This window comes from Oryx dammah, unplaced genomic scaffold (genome assembly GCF_014754425.2).
Source record: "Oryx dammah isolate SB20612 unplaced genomic scaffold, SCBI_Odam_1.1 HiC_scaffold_5, whole genome shotgun sequence".
NCBI classification, from domain to species: Eukaryota; Metazoa; Chordata; class Mammalia; order Artiodactyla; family Bovidae; genus Oryx; species Oryx dammah.
The window spans coordinates 93,101,397-93,119,293 of NW_024070189.1; the positions used below are offsets into that span (position 1 = coordinate 93,101,397).

Consider the following 17,897-nt stretch of genomic DNA (forward strand, 5'->3'; position numbering starts at 1 on the left):
CTAGCAAAACAGAGGGTCTGAGTGCCCCTGCCCCCCGCCATGCAGACTGCAGCACTGAAGTTTGGGCAGGTTATCCTAAAACAAAACCCCAAAGAAAGTGACTCGTCAGCTCCCCTTAGACACGTTTATTGCTAGAGTCAGGTCTTAAGTTCTAGAGCGGTTCAGACATCACCCCCCGTGAGGAAATGCTGCTATCACTGTAAAAAATGATCGTTGGATCGACTAAGGTCACGGTCACAGCTAACGAAGATGTGCGCAGACCCCATGGGAGGAGGGTTTGCTCAACTCCTAACTTGACAAACGAGACTAGGCTGTACCTGGGGGTGGCCTCGGGGTCCTGGTGGGACGGGCCCATGGTGCTGCCCCGCTGCAGGCACCACCTGGAAGCCTCCTTGGCCGAGTCCCACCACGTGGTGTCGAACTTAGCCCTGCAGGAATCCTCTGGTGAGAGAGGATCCCGTGGGTGGGGGCACGGGGCCAAGGAATGTCCTCTTCACGACAGGACAGGAATGTGAAGTCAGCTTTTCTAAAGTGCTCCGATCCGTCTCAGGACCCAACCCAGTGGTGACAGGTGTGGCACGGGTGGCCGGACGTGTCCCGGGGGTGGGGCGCTGCTCCTCTGGAGCACTCCAGGACTGCTGTCAGCTCCTTGTCACCGTTGGCTGTGGTGCCCAGGCTCCTGCTCCATCCCAGACCATCTTCCCACCAATGCTTGGCGGGACACTGGGTTCTGCAGGGGAGTCTGGGCTGCAGGAAAAGCCTGGAATGCTCCCTGGCCCCGAGCCTGCACTTGGCCAGAGCTGGAACGTGGTGTGCCCACTGTCGCGCGCAGCACCACCCCAACACCCGCGGCTACACCATGAGGCTGGACTGGTGGTCCTCACCCTCTGGGGGACTGTTGACAACCTGCGACAGCTCACTGAACGTGAGGTGCCTGTGAGGCGGCTGTCTGAGCCCTCAGTGCCAACAGTGACTGCACAGGCCACACTGGTCCCTCCAAGCCCTGCTCCCACTGCTGTGTCACCCCAGTATCTGCCCATCCACTGGGGATGCCAGCTGGGGGCCACCTCACGGGGAAGGAGGACTCTCCATCCGGGGCTGGGACCCTCAGGCACGCGCCAGCCCTGGTGGAAGGCCTGGGCTTGGCTTCCCAGGCGTTGAGTCTGAGAGGTGCTTTGGGAAAGCACCAACTTCGACAAGAGTAGGCTTTAAAAACCTCCACCAGATTAAAATGAGCGATGGTCTGTCCCCTCCCGGTCAGCCCCTTTCAGGACGAACTTCCGAACCTGCAGGACATACCAGGCATGCCATCGGCCAACCCCTTCAGCCACCCTGCCTGCCCTGTGGCCCTCTGTCCTGGGTGAACTGTGTGCCACCCCTGGGTGGGCTCACATCCTGGCCTAGAAGTTCACCACGAACCCACTCCGGTCTCTGCTTTAGAAGTCAATTCGGCCGGATTCTGTTGGCAGAGCCAACCCCACCGGGCCCCTTCTGGTGCCATCGTGGCTCGCTCCAGGGTCTCCTGGTGGCCCTGGTCACTACCTTGGAAACACAGCCCGGAGTGCGACTCTCCTCTACTGGAATGGGGCACTGTGATGGCAGATGGCAGCTCCGTGGGTTAGCTTTGCTTCAACCTTCCATTACAAACTTTCCTTTTCATGTTAGAAAAAAAAAAAAAGTCTACAAAGTTGCCCAGGCACCACTGCTAATCCTTCAGAGCGAGCAGCCTCAAGACAGCAGTCTAGCCCTGCCTGCCCCATCCTGGCAGATGTCAGAGGAGGCCTGCTTGGGAAGGGGGGAGGGTGGGCTGGGGGTGGGGCGGGGCCACAGAGCATGAAGAGGGGGCAGTGCAGGGAGGGGTCTGCACCCTGAGCCATGCCCCCTAGAAGAAGATGACATCTTCCTTGCCGGTTTCTTCCTTGTTGACTGGTGTGGAAGATGGAGCCCCGGGTGGGAAGGATGACCCCCAGGCCTTGAGGTGGAGGGACTCGGTGGGGGCGTCGGCTGGGCCTGGGGTCGGGGCTGGGAGGCTGGGGTCTGGAAGAGAGAGGGGGTGGTGGGTGTCAGCATCAGCCAGGCACCGTGGGTGCCAGGGGGTAGGGGGCTGGGCGTGTTGGCTCACCTTGTGGGGGCATGGAGCTGAGCAGGACGGGACTCAGTGAGCGGCGGTTCCGAGAGGTGTTCTCTTCTTTGCCCATGAGCTTGTTGAGAAGCAGCGGCTGCCTCAGGTCAAACGAGGCTGAAAGAGGGCGGAAGATACTGAGGTCTGCAGTCTCACTGCCAGTGCCAGAGCACCCGGACCTCGGCCCAGGGCCTCACCCTACTCCTTGCCCACAGTTCCTCCAGTGCCGGTTCCCAGGGAGAGACGCCGCTCAGACAACAGGTCCCAAATTCACTGACAAAACCCAGAGCAGACACCCCTGGCGAACCAGAGGGGCCCCTGGACTCATTCAATCTTCGGACAAGAGGCTCTGTGATGCTGCAGCCCAGGGATCCTGGGACCTGGGCCCTGTTCCCCAGGAGGGGCCCACGGCCTTCCTACCGGGGAACATTGGCTCTGGGGCAAGGACTCAGCGGGGAGTAAGCAGCGTCAGTCACTGGCACACTTCCCGCCTCTGCACGAGGGTTTCCGAGGCCCGTTTCTGAATCACCAAGGTGCTCCCTTGTGTCTGATCCCAGTTTTGAGGGCCAAGGTGGGAACAGGAACTGAGCTCTGAAGTCTCTGGGGGCAGGTAGGTGGTTGTGTGTGTGGCACAGGCCTCAGCTCCATCACCAGCTGGGGTTTCCTGCCGGTGTCTGGTCCAGAGGTAAGGGGCCAGAATGGCACCAGGTGAGGGGAGGGAAGGGGGGTGCCAGGAAGCCCCAGCTCACCCGCGCTGTCCCGGCGCTGGGAGCCCCGGTTCTTGGCTCCCTTGTCCTTCCCGCCCTTGGTGGAGGCTGCCAGCTTGGTGGGAATCTGTTGCTGCACAGCTGCCTGCCTCTGGATCTGGTTGGTGGCACTCAGCAGCTGGATGGGCACGTCGCTCTTGGCTGGGGCGCTGTCCCTGCGGGCTACCTCGGGGCGCTCGGCGTACTCGGACCCCGCACTGGACACCAGCGAGTTGGGTCGGGGCCCTGGTGCTTTGGTCAGGGTCATGGATCCATCCAGCCCGTTCCCATTGAAGCTGGGAGTGTGGCTTAGAGGCTGGGTCTGAAAAAGCCACAGAGGACAGGTCCGAACACTGTTGTTCCTGCTGGAAGCCCTTCTTGGAGTGCCGAGGAGGGCCCGCGCCCTGGGGATCAGCACGGTGCCGTGCACCAGGCCCGCCCACACTTTGCAGGCTCCAGGGTAGGGGTGGGGTTTTTGGAGGCCGGATGGACCTGGCGTGCTTGCCCACCTCCCAGGCCAGGTGCAGCTTAACTGAAGCCTCTTAGCTCGGAGGGTCCCATCTGGGCATAGAGCTTGGTGTAGGCCTGATGCAGTCAACATTCCTCCCTTGTCCCGAAAACGCAGGCACGCACCCACCTACACACGTGCACATTCAGGCTCTCAGGCACAGGCACGCTGAGGCCGCCACTCACCTCCACCAGTGCCTCTGGCGGCAGCGCCCCGGGCGCTGTGTTCTGCTTCTTGAGCCGGCGCAGCACCTCCAGGCGCTCGCGCTCCCGCTCCACGGCGCGCTGGGCCTCGCGCAGCCGCTCCAGGTCGTGCTGGTAGGCCTGGCGCTGGCGCTCCAGCTCCTCGCGCTCCTGATTCAGCCGCTCCTGCAGCCGCAGCAACTCACTCTCACGCTGCTGCAGCCGCGCCGAGGCCTGGTCCAGCTCCCGGCGCTGCTGCTCCCGCTCGCGCTCCCAGCGTTGCTGCTCCAGCCGCAGCTGGCCCTGCAGCTTCTGCACACCCGCCAGCTCCTCCCGCTGCTTCTCAAAGTTGCGCTGCCGCTCCTGCTCCAGCAGCAGGTTCCCGCGTGTCGACTGCAGCCGGAACTGCTTCTCGCGCTCCTGGATGGCTGCTTTCTGAATCTCCACGTAGCTGTCCTGCTGGGCGATGACCACCTGGGGGAGGGGAGGGGAAAGCCAGTTTTAGGAAGAGTCCGGCTGTCCCCTAGCCCCCAGCCTCAACCTGAAGGAGGAGGGCACATGTGGCCCGAAGCTCCCCAAAGGCCCCGTACCTGGAGGCTGAGGAGCAGCTGGGACAGCGTCTGGATCCGCTGGACGAGCTGTGGAGAGAGGGACAGGGCCACTGGGCGCTGCAGGAAGCCCCACTGGGTCCCAGGGAATGGGTGTGGGGACGCGGACACACAAGCCTTCACTTACCTCCAACTCCAGGACCGTGGGTGGGTGGGGGCCGGGGTCTGCACCTGGTGACTCTGCCTGGGGAGACAGCATCAACACAGAGAGCTTTTAAAGACCAATCCGACCTGAGTGGGACCCACTTATTATTGATGAGACATCCCCTTAGCATGCGACCACCCTGCCCCTCCACCGCCACTGCTCATCTGACTTGTGCCAGCCTTGGTGTCTGGAGAATTGAGGCCGAAGGGTGGTTCCTGGGAGGTAGAAGGGTGTGGGGATGTGGGCCCATCATGTGCGAGGCTCTGAGGAGCCCAGAGCTGGTACTCTGAGACCAGTGCTTGGCAAGGGTGGGCCTTAGAAGCCAAAGAGAGGAACAACCAGTGATGTCACATTCGTGGAAGGTGGACACCTGTGTAGACTGACAGCTGGTGGTCCCCGCCTAGTACCTCTCACCTACTGATGAGGCCACTGCCCTGAACGGGTCCTCTCCCCTGCCTCCCTCCTGTGCGCCTCCCACCCCGCCCTTCTGGGGACTGCAGGAAGAACCCACATGTCCATTTGCACATTAACTAGTAGTCACTGCTGAGCAGGGTAGCACTGGCTGCTATTTGCCCCAAGAGGGAAAAACCAGACAAACCAAGCACAGGCTGTTTGGCCTCAGAGGATAATTATAAGGACATGGGCTGACTCTGTACTGAGCTCAGGCACATCCCAAGGAGGCAACGTACCACCTTTGAGGCTTCCTCGGGGGCCCCCTGGGTGTCTCCAGGCCTCGAGTCCAGGCTGCTCACCAGGCCCTGCCAGTCTCGGGGGCTGAGGTCACTGCTGCACATGTTCTTCTGAAGACTGCCGTCTGAAACACCAAGCCAGTCATGTGAGATGCCTCGGGTCCCACCTGCCCTGCTCCCGGCCCCACCTCATCCCCTGGCTGGGTAGGGAACCTGGGCCGCAGAAACTGGCCTGGGTGCTGCTGTCAGAACATGACTGACAAGCCCTGGGAAGTTCCAGAAACCTGACCCTGGTGTTTACAGAAGACTGAGAGAAGCAGCAGAGAGATGTTGAAGAGCAAATGCCCAGAGGCCGGGGAAAGGCACGCCCTTCCGTGGTCGCCGAGCTCTGGGGTCCCCAGAAGGTGGCAGCACCATTTACCCTTGCCTGGGCTGCCTACGCTGACCCCATCTTCTGCCTGGCCGTAGGCGTTGCCCAGCCGCCTGCAGATGAAACTCTGGATGTCTTCGACTGCAGAAGGAAGGGGACGGAGGGGAGCCGAGTCACCCTATGGCTCCGCCCTGGGTATTCAGAGCCACATTCAGGCACCCAGGCAGAAGCCTCATGGGGTGTCGGTTACCCCCTTCCCTGGGCACCCCCCACACAGGTGCTGTGCCTAGGACGCGCCAATCTACAGGAGATGTGGGATCTCAGGGGACCATGGGGTGGGAGGTGGGGGTTGCTGGGCCTGGGAGGGAACTCAGCATGGCCACTACCTGTGTGCTGACGGTCACACAGACGGGCAGGAGACACAGGAGGTGGCCTTGAGGGGAGGGGGCAGGGGTGGTCACACAAGGTGCTTGAGGACGCACAAACTTTGGCCAAGTGAGGAGGTGGGGAGAATATTCTAGGCTGAGGCACCAGACACGAGGGCTTTCAGGGCCCAGAACAGTGGTGACTAGAGACATGGGAGATGGCAGCTTGGCTGGAGGGAGCAAGACTGAGGGTCCACATGGGACCCTTCCCGCCTGTTCTCTTCACTCTGATGGAAAGTTCTGGAGGGCAGAGCCGTGTCTATCTTGCCAGCTGATGGAAGAGCAGCCCTGGCTGTGCTGTCAGATTGGACAAGCACTGGCCATCCTGCCCGGCAAACCCCCTGGCCTGGCACAGGACTCAGCAGCCGCGTGGAAGATGCTAGGGGCTCCATAAGGACTCTGATGGCTCTGGGAAGCAGGCCGCTTATCGGCCAGCACCCCTCAGCTACGGGGACCAGGAGCCCCCCCTAAAATGACCCACCAAACTTGTATGTGTGTCTTTTTCTGGGGAGAGCGTCAGTGATCCACTTATCAGAAAGAAGAGGAACCATCTCAGTCAATTTGAGATCCCCTCTGCCCAGCATGGGGCCTGGAGCTTGGCAGGCACTGGGAATGTTTATTGAGTGAATGTGAGATGGTGCTTTGAGTCTGTAGCAAGGGGCTGGCACCGGACTGGTCCAGGGACCTTCCAGCTCTAACAGAACGGAAGCAGGCAGAAGCAGGCGGGGATGGGGTGGCTTATAGGCCACACAGGGCTGTGTGCCCAGCCTGGGGTCCCCTGGGAGGCCCCAGGAAGGATGAGGGTGGGCTGCAGGGGTGGGCTGGTGGCTACTCACTCTCACTCATGGCTGACTTGAGAATCAGCTCGCCCTGCAGGTTCTCGGGGGGGTCCCCTCCCCGGAAGAGGAGCCGAGACAGGGTAAGGTCCTCGAGCCCGCTCATCTCAGCCATCTCCAGGTAGATCTGCTGCTTCTCGCTCAGGCTCTGGGCGATCTGCTGGTCTTTCCTGTTCAGTCGCTCTGCAAAGCGGCCGTGAGGTGGTGGTCAGCCTCCTCTGGGGTGGTTTCCCCCAGGAACTGGCTGTCATGATGCCTTGCTGGGCCAGGAGGGCCTCCGGTGTTCCCGCTGACCCTCATCCTGTCCTGGACCACTCCCTTCATCCAGAATTCCCGAGAGACAGGCAAGGGTGTGGCCCTGCCTCCTGCTTGCTTTCCTCAATTATAAAAAGATCAAGCATGGTGGGAGTGTGTGTGTGGGGGGCCATAGCAGACTATATTAGTTTGGGACAAACCGAGAGCCTTTAAAGACTTAGTTTTCTAATCTTGAAAGCCTTCTTACAAGTCTCTGGGTTTTACTTTTTAAATTTTTATTTCTGGCCACATTTCACAGCATGTGGGATCTTAGTTCCCTGACCAGGGATATCAACCCGAGTCTCCTGCAACGAAGTGTGGAGTCTTAACCACTGAACCACCAGAGAAGTCCCTATAGCTTTTTTTGCTGCTGTGACTATGATTTACTTTACTAGACTTTCTCATCTGACTGCTAGTATAAATATATATATATATATATACACACACATCCTATTTAGCTAAATTATTTAGTTCTCTTACCATTTCCAATAGTTTTCCAGTTGATTCTATCGGATTTCCTAGGCAGATAATCCTGTCACCTGCAAAAAATAATTCTGCCACCTCCCTTCCAATTGTGATTTTTTTTTTCTATTTTCTTTTTTGGCTGTGCAGAATGGCTTGTGGAAGCTTAGTTCCCCGACCAGGGATTGAACCTGTGCTTTTGGCAGTGAAAGTGTGGAGTCCTAACCACTGGATCACAAGGGAATTTCCACATCTGTGATCTCTTACTTCTGTGTCTTCCCATTATTACCCTGGTTGGAAAGTCCAGGGTGGAGATACTAATGGTGGTGATGGTGGTGGTGGGGGCCCTGTCTCGATCCTAGCTTTGATGGGAGGGTCCCTGACCTTTCAGTGTGAAAGATGAGATTGGCTTTCGGTCCAAGATGGGAAAGAAGGGTTCAGTGAAGAAGATACCGATTTCTAATTCACCACGACTCGTCAGGAATGGGTGACAACGAGACATCCCTGGATGACTCTGAGGTATCTGTGGAGATGTGTCTGGGCAAGGCTTGTACTTTATTACCCTTTGGCAGGAATACAAGAGTCAGGAGGGGGTGAAATGAGGACTATGTTAGCATGATACTTAGCAAGGGGTCAAGGGGATTTTCCCTTTCTTTTGAATAATTTTATTCCTGAGTACCCTCAAACGTGCACCTCTCCCCACACAGAGAAATAAAATACGCACTACCTAATTTTAGGTGCTTACTGCTTCCCTGTTATCTAAGTTGAATATAAAGATCATGATAAGAAAGGGAGAAGAGGGGAGTTGACTGAGATCACAAAGTACTTGGACTTATTCTTGGCAATGACCTTGCTGAAACTGCACAGGAAGCTGTGAAAACTGGGGAGGAGAATGAGCACGATGTGGTCCAGCTATAAGATGGAATGTTATTCAGCTTTAAAAAAGGAAAGAGTCTGTTGCACGGATGAACCTTGAAAACATCATGCAGTGAGATAAACCTGTCACAAAGGGACAGATGTCCCGGTTGATAAGAGATGTCTGGAATAGCTAAATTCACAGACAGACAGTAGGACAGAGGTTCCCAGGGTCTAGGCGTGGAGAAAGAATGGGAATGATGGCTAATGGGGATGGGGTTTCTTTCTGGGGTGATAAAAACAGCCTGAAACTGTCAGGACAGTTGCACCACCTTTTGATATAGACTAAAAGCCACTGCATGGCACATTGGGAATGGGTGACCCGTGTGGTATGTGAAATACAGTTTGATAACATAGTTAAAAAAATATCCAGATGGAAGAGGAAGCTGGTGTGGCTGGTTGCAAAACCAGGATGGCCTGAATCCACTCGACTTCAGGAGGAGGCCATGGGGGTCCCAGCTCTTACAGGCACCCGGAGTGTACGACACACGTGACGTGGGATACCACGTCGAGTCCCTTCCTGAGCGAGGACCCCAGGAGGAACCCCAGAGCCCCCCCATCCCTTTCCCACACGCTCCCTGGAAGACCGCTGCCCCAGGGCACGGGCCATCCCACAGTTCATGCCCTGGATGTGTGGGCAGTGACCCGCTCCATGGCCAGCCCTCATGGGACAGGAGGGAAGGGCCACCACTGGGCGCAGGAGGGCTCCCAGGGCCCTGTCACCAGGTGAGGGCTGGGCCATGGGTGTGGAGGCCGGACTGACTCCCTCCCCGCTCACCTTGGAAGTCCCTCAGCCTCACAGCACGCGTCTCGACCACCTTCTTTTCCTCTTCGGCCTCGCTGAAGGGCCCTTCCTCCTCATCTGGGCAGCTGTAGGGAGAGGGAACGGATGGGTGAGTGCACCCCAGGGACCGGCTGCCTCTGAGCTGGCAGAGGTCCACCTGGAGAAGCCACTGAAAAAAGCATCTCTGATGTGCTGAGAGATGTAGCTTGTTAATGGCCAACCTTGAGGGGGAGACACAGCCATCAGCGCGCATCCAGTCTCCAAGTGTTGGGAAACAACCGGCCACAGGTTTTAAACCCCTGGACACTATTCGGGGCAATTCATTCCCTGGGGCCTCCCAGGCACGGGAGGCTGCCAGCCCAGCAGAGCTGAAGCTGAGCACTGAGGGGAGGCTGAGCAGACTAAGGGAAGCTCCTGGGTATAAAGAGAGGCAGCAGGCTGGGCATGGGGGCCAGACCCCTGGCCCCATCCGAGGACCATGAGCCAGGCATTGCACAGAGCCACAGGGCTGGGGTCTGTGGTTGGCGGGGGAAGAACAGCCCGCTTCGTGGGAGGGGGACAGCCCACCGATACAGAAGATTAGAGCTGCCAGCCCTGCATCCCTGTCCCAGAGACACGCACTGTCAGTCATGTCGGAAGGAGCCCAGTGGGGCTGTCTGTCTGCCTGCAGATGAGGGGACGGACAGAGCACCGAGGTGGAATGAGGGGGAGGGGAGAAGCACAGGGGTCTCCCACCTGCCTGCGACCCCAGCACCCTCGCGGGCACTTCTAGGCCTCTGCCAATTTGCCAGCTGCTGAAGCCAAGGGTTTCCCTGGTGGCTCAGTGGTAAAGAACCTGCCTGCTAATGCAGGAGATGCGGGTTCAATCCCTGGGTCAGGAGGATACCTGGAGGAGGAAATGGCAACCCACTCCAGTATTCTTGCCTGGGAAATCCCACGGACAGAGGAGCCTGGGGGTCGCAAAGAGTCGTACAGGACTGAGTGACTGAGCAACGACAATATAGCTGAGGGTGCAGCCATGGGGGGTGGGAAGGCCCACCCGGCCCCTCACCTCTCCACGGCCCTCCGGATGTGGGCCATCCAGGTGTTCCTGTCTTCCTTTGAGCTGGTGTAGATCTCATACATCTCGGGCCCATGCAGGGAGGCGCTGATCAGAAACATGGCTTTCTCCTCGTTGGCTACCTCCCTCACGATGAGCTTTTGCAGTGAGATGACGGGGCGCTTGGAGTCCTGCACGGGTGGGAGGGGAACAGGGAGGGTGACCCTGTACCTGCTGCTGCCCCACGGCTGTGGAACTGCGAGCTGGAGGGGAAGGGGACGGGGGTGGGGGCATGCACCCCGCTTATCCTCCAATTCAAGGCAGAAAGGTTTTGCCATCTAGGGGGAAAAAGGCACTGTGGTGATGATATCCTCACATCATTTCTCATGTGTCTATTCAATGTGCTTAAAAGATGTTTTATGATTGCTAATGCATGTACGCTGTACAAAACTCAGCAATATAACAGCTGGTGGTCTATGGTAACAAACACATCTTTCTCCCAAACCTGTGTCCCAAACAATCAGAGTCAAGAAGTATTCCCAATCTCTGGGCATCCCCCAAGAGGCAGTGCTCTGAACGACCAGTAAAAGGCATGCTTATAACTGGTTGTTATGGGCTGAATTGGTCTCCAGCCGCCACTGACCCTAGCTAAATCCATATGCCAAGGTCCTAATCTCAGAAAACATGATGATATATGGAGACAGTGTTGTTAAAGGGGTGATTAAGTTGAAGTGAGGGCTGAGGAGGGTGGCCTTGACCCAACAGGACTGGGGGTTTTTCTGAGCAGAGGTGATGATCAGGATCCAGGCACACACAGACGGTGGCCAGGTGGGGGACTTGGGGAGCAGCAGACGTGGTGTCGCCCTCGTGGGAATGAACACACGGCATGCATGGCGCTTGCTGGGGTCAAGGGCGTGACAGCGCTACCCACTTCTGGAAACTTCTTGAGAAGCCAGTTTAAGTCTCTGGGAAAGGGATGAGACTCCAGAGTTGAGTGACAAAGTCCCTCTTCCTCTCCAGGGGGACTCAGCAGTGGGTATTCACAGGTAACCCAGGCGAGAGGGGGAGGAGGCCGACTCTCTGGTAGACGAGAGTCAGGTGGGGTGGATGGACCCCAGACTGACTCCGCGTCCTCCCCAGCGGGGAGCTCCTGCCATGTGGCTGTTCTAGGACCACTGGGCCATGGGGCCAACGCAGCCACAGGTCACAGGATGGCGGCTGCCTCAGCCGCATCCTCAGGGGTGACTGGGCAGCCTTGGCACGACCCTGAGGCCCCCTGAGGCCACTGCACGGGACTTGGTTTTGGCAAAGTCTACTCCTGCCTTGCTGGCACCTCCCGGCCCTGGGAGGGCCTGGGACGACAGGGTAACAATGGGTGTGCTTCCCTAGCCACCGTGCTCTCGGGCCACCCCCTGCCCCAGCACTGAGGCAGTCCCCTGGTTGCTCCCGCCCCTCGGCCGCCTCCGTGTGGGCAGGTTTCGAGCAGTGAAGGGACAGGACACGTACCACGGATGCAAAGACGTATTTCTGATCCTTTTCTTGGAGCAGCAGCAGCACGTCTGTCAACAGGACTGCGAGGACGTCTAAAGGGAGCGCATGAAAGGAGATGTCTTTCAGGGTCCCTGTGGCCGTGTGGATTCCACCAGGCAGACGGAAGCCCAGGTGGCTTCGGTCCTGTGGCGCTAAGTAGGTGCTATGATGCTTCTGCAGGAGCCCGGTGTCGGGGGGTGTCTTGGCTTCGACTTGACCCCTCCCCTCCCCTCTCCTGGTTTCAACATTTAACAGTGAACCCCTGGACCCTCGCATCCTGCCTCCTGTCACGGATATACTCTTGTCCCCAGGTGCCCGAGCTTCCTGGTGGTGGCAGGCTTGGAGCCCTGTCCCTCTGGGGACATCATGAAGTGACCGCCCGGCAGAGCTGGTACACGGGGTTGTGAATCCCAAGCTGTGTCTCTAACAGCGGCACTAGCGCTGTGGGAAATGAAAACACTGCCTCCTCGGGGTGCCTGCTCGGGACACCCCACCCAAGTTAGATACCTTCCCCTTACAGAATTCTCCTGCACTGAAGCCTGCGGGGTTCCTCTGAAGCACGTACTCAGCTTTTCACTGTTTTCCTGTTTACTTCTCTCTGTCTGTCCACTGACTGGAGCCCCATGGGGGTAGGGCCTCGGCCACCTGCCTTGGTGCTGGGCACATAGGCGGTCTCAGCTGTAAACCGTATCTTCTCGCTGCTCACCTGCTCACGTGGAGAACAGACACTTCCTGTCGTCTGGCCACCTGTGACACTTCCCCAGAGATCTTTAAAGATGTTGAGGCAAAGGACAGGCGATGGGTGTTTCCAGAGGCTCATGGAATGGACAGGACACTCAGGGATGAGCCCTGAGCGAGCTCTGGTTTGGAACTGCACAGCAGATCTCGAAAGGAGGGCTTGGAGCTTGCCCCAAGCAGCAGGGGGGGGACACCCAGGTCGCATCCTCTACCCCCACTGGGGCCTGTTACTGCTGTTTAGAACTCTGACTCCCTGCTGAATCAGGGGGTCATGATATGCTGGGTTTCTGCTCAGGAGTCAGTGACTTGCTGTGCCCTCTTCACCTGGCAGCCCTTGCTGTGTGCACCATACCACCTCCATCACTGGAGACGGGGGCACCCCTGCAGCCACCTCAGTGTGCTCCTGCTCTGATTCTGCACTCCTCCCGGCTCGGTATACAGCCTTCCTTTGGCCGTGAAGTGGTGGCTCTGTGTCAGCTGGTACCCTCCACTCCAAAATGGTGCCACTGATCCAAGACAGTGTCCACCACTCGAACATTACACCCACCACTCCAAGGTGGTAACACTGATCAAAGATGGCAGCCGTCACTCCAAGATGGTGCCACCGATCCAAGATGGCACCCACCACTCCAAGATGGAGCCACTGATCCAAGATGGCACCCACCACTCCAAGATGGTGCCACCGATCCAAGATGGCACCCACGACTCTAATATGGTGCCACCGACCCAGGATGATATCCACCAACCCAGGATGGTGCCACTGATCCAGGATGGCGCTGACCACTCCGTGACGGCACTCAGCAGAGGTGGCCAGGGCAGGGCTTACCTTTCAGGCGCCCGGAGGTGGTCTTCCAGCACAGGGTGCCCTCCAGGTGGAGCTGCCTCTGCAGCATGTCCTCCTTGCGGAAGGTCAGCCCATTTTTGAGCTTGCTGGAGGACTTGAGGTCCATCTTCCCCGCGATCTCCCTGAGGCGCTGGCCCTTCTCACACTCGCTGACCCTGGCGTCCACTTGTGAGATGATGTCTTTGATGAGGCTCAGGGCCTGGGTCAGGTCTCTGTGGTCCTCGGAGCCAGCTACCACACAGAGCAGAGTTAGCGCTTTCCTTGGTCTGCATCCACAAACGTGACAGAGGGTGTCTCCCAAGGCTACGGTTCAGAGCGGCCTCGAGAGTCACCTTCCAGCTCAAGTCTCCTGAGAGGTAAACGCTTCTCCTAAGTAAAGGTAGCAGCCCAGCGCCTGGCTGACACCAAGACAGAGCGTTTGTCGAATATAGAAGCTGAGGAGCAAGTCAAGCGATTAAAACGGCCCTGCACAGCCCTGCTGGCCACTCCTGGGTAACCAGCCTCCCCCTGCCCTCCAGCTCTCCATAAAAGACTCCCACCACCGTCCCCCAACCATCACCAAGGGCTGGCTCCTCCCACTCCAAGGGCAGCAGGACTCTTGCATCCTCCCACTGCCCAAATCCCCTGGAGAAAACAAGGGAGGTGTGGTCAGGACTGCCCTGGCCTCTGAGAACCCTGGGCTGAGCTACATGCTCATCTTCTCTGCCCTCCATGGCACCAGGCATGTGACACGGAGGTCCCCCAAGAGTGACCTTAGCCAGAACACAACTTGCACTGACTCTCCAATACTGACTGGGGACTGTTCTAGTCGAGACTGTGCAGGAACTGAAGGGGGGTGGTGCAGGCAGGGGAGACCAAACACCCTGTGTTTCTCAAGTTGGAAATCCCAGCCACTGGGAGGGTAGATTCTACAAGGTGGGAGCTCAATTAATGATTGCTGACCCCAGCTGAATCCAGGACAGATTGCAGAGTAGACTGTCTAATCCACTATTAGGACAGGGGGCGGGGAGACCCGAGACCCTCCTCCCCACCTAGCATGGACAGGCAAGGCAGGAGGGCTGGAATACCTTCTGTATTTTGAATAATTCGCTCCACCAGTACGGGGTACTTGGTGATGCGTTGGGTGACCAGGAGGATACACTCCTGCACGCCGAGCCGCCTCACAACAGAGAAGTTGCCGATTCTCTGTGAAATGGAGAAGACAAAGCCATGCCGTGTGGACATCTGTTTCCTGCCAAATTGTTCACAGTGGGACACGGGGGGCTGAGGACCCTTTCCTTTATCAGTTCATGGGGACCTTTTCTTTGTTGCTTCACCAGACACTCAAAAGCAGGAACTGGCCTTCCCTGGTGGTCCAGTGGTTGAGAGTCCACCTTGCAATGCAGGGGACACCAATTTGAACCCTAGTCCGGGAAGATTCCACATGCCATGGAGCAACTGAGCCCACATGCTGTGACTACTAAAGCCCGTGTGCCCTAGAGCCTGTGCTTCTCAAAAAGCAGCTACTGTGGTGAGAAGCCTGTGCACTGCAGTGAAAAGCAGCTCCCGCTTGCCACTAGAGAAAGCCAGCACACAGCAACGAAGACCCAGCATGGCCAAAAATAACCAACCAAATAAAAAATTGAAAAAAGAAAGCAAGGAGTGCCTGCTGCATACAGAAAGGCCAAGAAGCCAGAGGTTGACTCACTTGCTGTAAAATGCAGGGCTGTGCGAAAGCCATGAGGAAGAAGCCAGCTGGTGTGGATTTGGGGAATCACTGGAGAGCTGTCCACACACACACGTGCACATGTGCAAACCCTAACACTGTGGACGGCTGATGAGGCCTTCTGATGCAGCTGGGCCTGTGGTCCCTGCAGCAGCTCCCTAGTGGCTGCTGGTGCGTGCCTCTAGCTAAGAGCCCAAAGAGGCAATCATCTGAAGCCATCCTTTCTTTTTTTTGGCTGAATTGTGCAGCTTGCGGAATCTTAGTTCCTCGATCAGAGATTGAATCCAGGTCCACAGCAGTGAAAGTGGCAAGTCCTAACCACTGGACAGCCAGGGAAAGCCCTGAAGCCGCTTCTTGGTGGGGGCTGAGGGCAGCTTCCCGTGCTTCCTTCTGCTTGTCTGTCCCCACTGCTCTGGTTTGTGTTTTAGGAAGGCCAGGAACCACTGTATTTTTGACTGTGCCATGGTGGCATGTGGGATCTTAATTCCCCTGACTAGGATCAAACCCACGCCCCCTGCATCGGAAGTGTGGAGTCTTAACCACTGGACCGCCAGGGAGGTTCCGGGAGCCAGTTCGTAAGAGGATGGGAGGGGATGGGACAGAGACCTGAGACTTGGCTCTGTTCCTTCTGTCTCGTGTGAAACCCCCACCTGCAAGGGGCTTCTGGTTCAGGATGTCAGGTGGCATGGCCCTGTGCTCATCACCAGATGAATTCAGACCACTAGACGACCCTCTCCCTGTCCCATCGGTCTGCTGCCGGGACAATGGAGTGAAATTTAATGGCTCTTTGCCCTTCACTGGAGACTGTTATTTACTGGGTGTCACTTTGGGGCACAGGCTGCAGGCAGGGAGCTATTCTGGGGCCCTGTACTGCTGCAGGCCACACGCTGACAGCAGCCCATGGCCTTGGCCCAGGAGCACCTCACCTCCCTGGATGCAGCGGGCAGGGGTCTTGGCTCCTGGGCCCTGAGCACCCACATGCTGTCAGGCAGAAGATAGGTGTGGGTCATTCCATGGGCTGATGGGGACGAGTGGGGAGCAGATGGGCGGAGGACAGAGAGGGGCAAAGGCATGCAGGCCTTGTATCTGCTAGAACATATGAGGCAGGGGAGGTGGCTCTGGAGGGGCAGGGAGGCCCCGTGTGATGACACTCATGTCCCCTCGACAGTCTGAGGGACGGTGGTCACCCACTGAGTGGCATCTCAGGGGCCACCCTGCTGTGGTGGAAACAAAAACCATGCCTGCTGTGCTTTACACCTGGGGGTTTTCCAGAGCTTTCATGGCCCTGTTCTGAATGACTCTGTGGTTAAAAATGAGGCAGAACCTGGAAAATCACTGGTTGTAACAAGTCCTTTATAAAGCTCTCCAAATGCCTACAGTTTTGTGGGAAAAACAAACAAACAAAAAAAAACTGCTCCCCATGAACAAACCAAAAAATGCACCTACTGCAAAGAGAATACATTTTTAATATAAAGAGATAACTTTTTTTTTTTTACCTTGATCAAGTTTTGAAATTTCTTGTTTTGCTGCAGCAGCAACTTGTAGTGACTGAGGGCGTCATTGTGGCCGCTACAAAAGACGCTGTATTTTTCTTTCATCCTCTCTCCGTTTTCACCTGAAAACTGAGGAGAGGTGTGGACCTGTTACTAGGGGAAACATGGAAACTGCCGGGGAACGTCTTCGCCTCGTTCGCCTGAGTCTGCTAAACCACAGATTGACCTGACTTGGGGTTTCACTCTCTTGTCTGGCTCGCTGGCCCCAAACAAAATGCTTCGGCACATGGCGTCTCATTAACAGGGCACCGAAAGGGCAAAGGAGAAAACTTCCACATGTCACAGGCGCTTGTAAAACACCCCGAAGTCCGACCAGGAAGAATACATTTTAACCAAGAGAACGTCAGAAAAAATTCAGAGGTGAAAAGGGGCTTCTTTTCATGAAAGGGTCGTCTTCTCCTCAGTTAGGTGACTTGCATGCTCCGGGTGCTTCGAGGGCAGATGAGGAGTCCTGGGTCCCCTCTGTCAATCTTGGGCTTGGCCCAGAAGTTCACTCAAAAGTCAGTTTGGGGTCAATGGCCCTGCCATCCTTGGCAGTGGTCCAAACACCATGCAGGTGTCAAGACCAAAAAAAAAGTGAAAACTGGCCAACCAACCAACCAAACAAAAGCACAGCATATACACTGGACAGCGTCTCGAAAAGCACGTTTGCTGTTCAGGCCTCTGTGTTTCTGAGCTCCCCTGCCTCAGATGGGCAGCTGTGAGAGGCCAGGACCACTGTCCTCGGGGGCTGGGCTCTCAGGAAACAGAAGGACAGAGTGGGGTGGGGGTGGGCCCGGCCATACCCACCTGCTGAACCAGGAGGTCCCCGATCTTCCGGATGACATAGTTGCGGGTGCTGCCCTCCTCCAGCGACTCCAGGCGGCGCTCCTTCAGCCGACACAGGAAGTGGCCGTGCACCTCCAGCAGGTCGTCGGCGCCTGGGAACAGGCGGCTGACGGCCTTGGGGCTGAACTGCAGCTCCTCCCGCAGGGCCCGGGAGTAGACCTTGAGCATGATCTTGAGCGTCCGCACATGGTGGGCCTCCGTCTGCATCAGCTCTGAGGGGGGTGGGGATGCGGGAATTAGCGGCGCAGGTAGACAGCCCGGCTGGGCCCTCCCTCGTCTCCCTATGGGCCAGTCTGGCCTCTCAGCTTTCCTTGAAGCCCTCATCATGGTGGTCTGACCTCCCAGGGGCCACGCCTCCCATCCTCCCTGGCCCAGCACTGCCCAGGGCCCAGCTTAAGGAGGTGGACAGACACCAGAAAAGGGAGGACTGGATGTGTGCTGAGACCTCAACTTCACAGGACGTTTTCTGTCTAATGTCAACTGAAGACGTTTTCAGGCTGTTTGAAACAAGGCTGTTCTGATGGACATCCCTCCCTGGGATGTGAAACGCACACCCTGGTGCTGTGTCAGAGAC

The 17,897-nt window shown here is 57.4% G+C and overlaps 1 protein-coding gene across 3 annotated transcripts in view; it reads right to left on the reverse strand.

Annotated features, from left to right (window-relative positions):
• Positions 1 to 110: 110 nt before the first annotated feature.
• ARHGEF18 (Rho/Rac guanine nucleotide exchange factor 18) overlaps positions 111 to 17,897 on the reverse strand; it is a 70,705-nt gene continuing 52,918 nt past the window's right edge. For 2 of the 3 annotated variants that reach the window (XM_040240601.1, XM_040240603.1), the window contains 16 exons: positions 17,285 to 17,535; positions 16,439 to 16,564; positions 14,305 to 14,422; positions 13,220 to 13,468; positions 11,632 to 11,708; positions 10,138 to 10,316; positions 9,081 to 9,172; positions 6,632 to 6,814; positions 5,422 to 5,511; positions 5,001 to 5,125; positions 4,294 to 4,350; positions 4,149 to 4,196; positions 3,562 to 4,032; positions 2,872 to 3,190; positions 2,123 to 2,239; positions 111 to 2,037 (listed from right to left, as the gene is read on the reverse strand). In XM_040240601.1, the coding sequence (XP_040096535.1) occupies positions 1,883 to 2,037; positions 2,123 to 2,239; positions 2,872 to 3,190; positions 3,562 to 4,032; positions 4,149 to 4,196; positions 4,294 to 4,350; positions 5,001 to 5,125; positions 5,422 to 5,511; positions 6,632 to 6,814; positions 9,081 to 9,172; positions 10,138 to 10,316; positions 11,632 to 11,708; positions 13,220 to 13,468; positions 14,305 to 14,422; positions 16,439 to 16,564; positions 17,285 to 17,535 (2,657 nt within the window). In that variant the 3' untranslated portion in view covers positions 111 to 1,882. The remainder of the gene's footprint in view (positions 2,038 to 2,122; positions 2,240 to 2,871; positions 3,191 to 3,561; positions 4,033 to 4,148; positions 4,197 to 4,293; positions 4,351 to 5,000; positions 5,126 to 5,421; positions 5,512 to 6,631; positions 6,815 to 9,080; positions 9,173 to 10,137; positions 10,317 to 11,631; positions 11,709 to 13,219; positions 13,469 to 14,304; positions 14,423 to 16,438; positions 16,565 to 17,284; positions 17,536 to 17,897) is intronic. The other variant, XM_040240602.1, reaches the window with a different exon arrangement.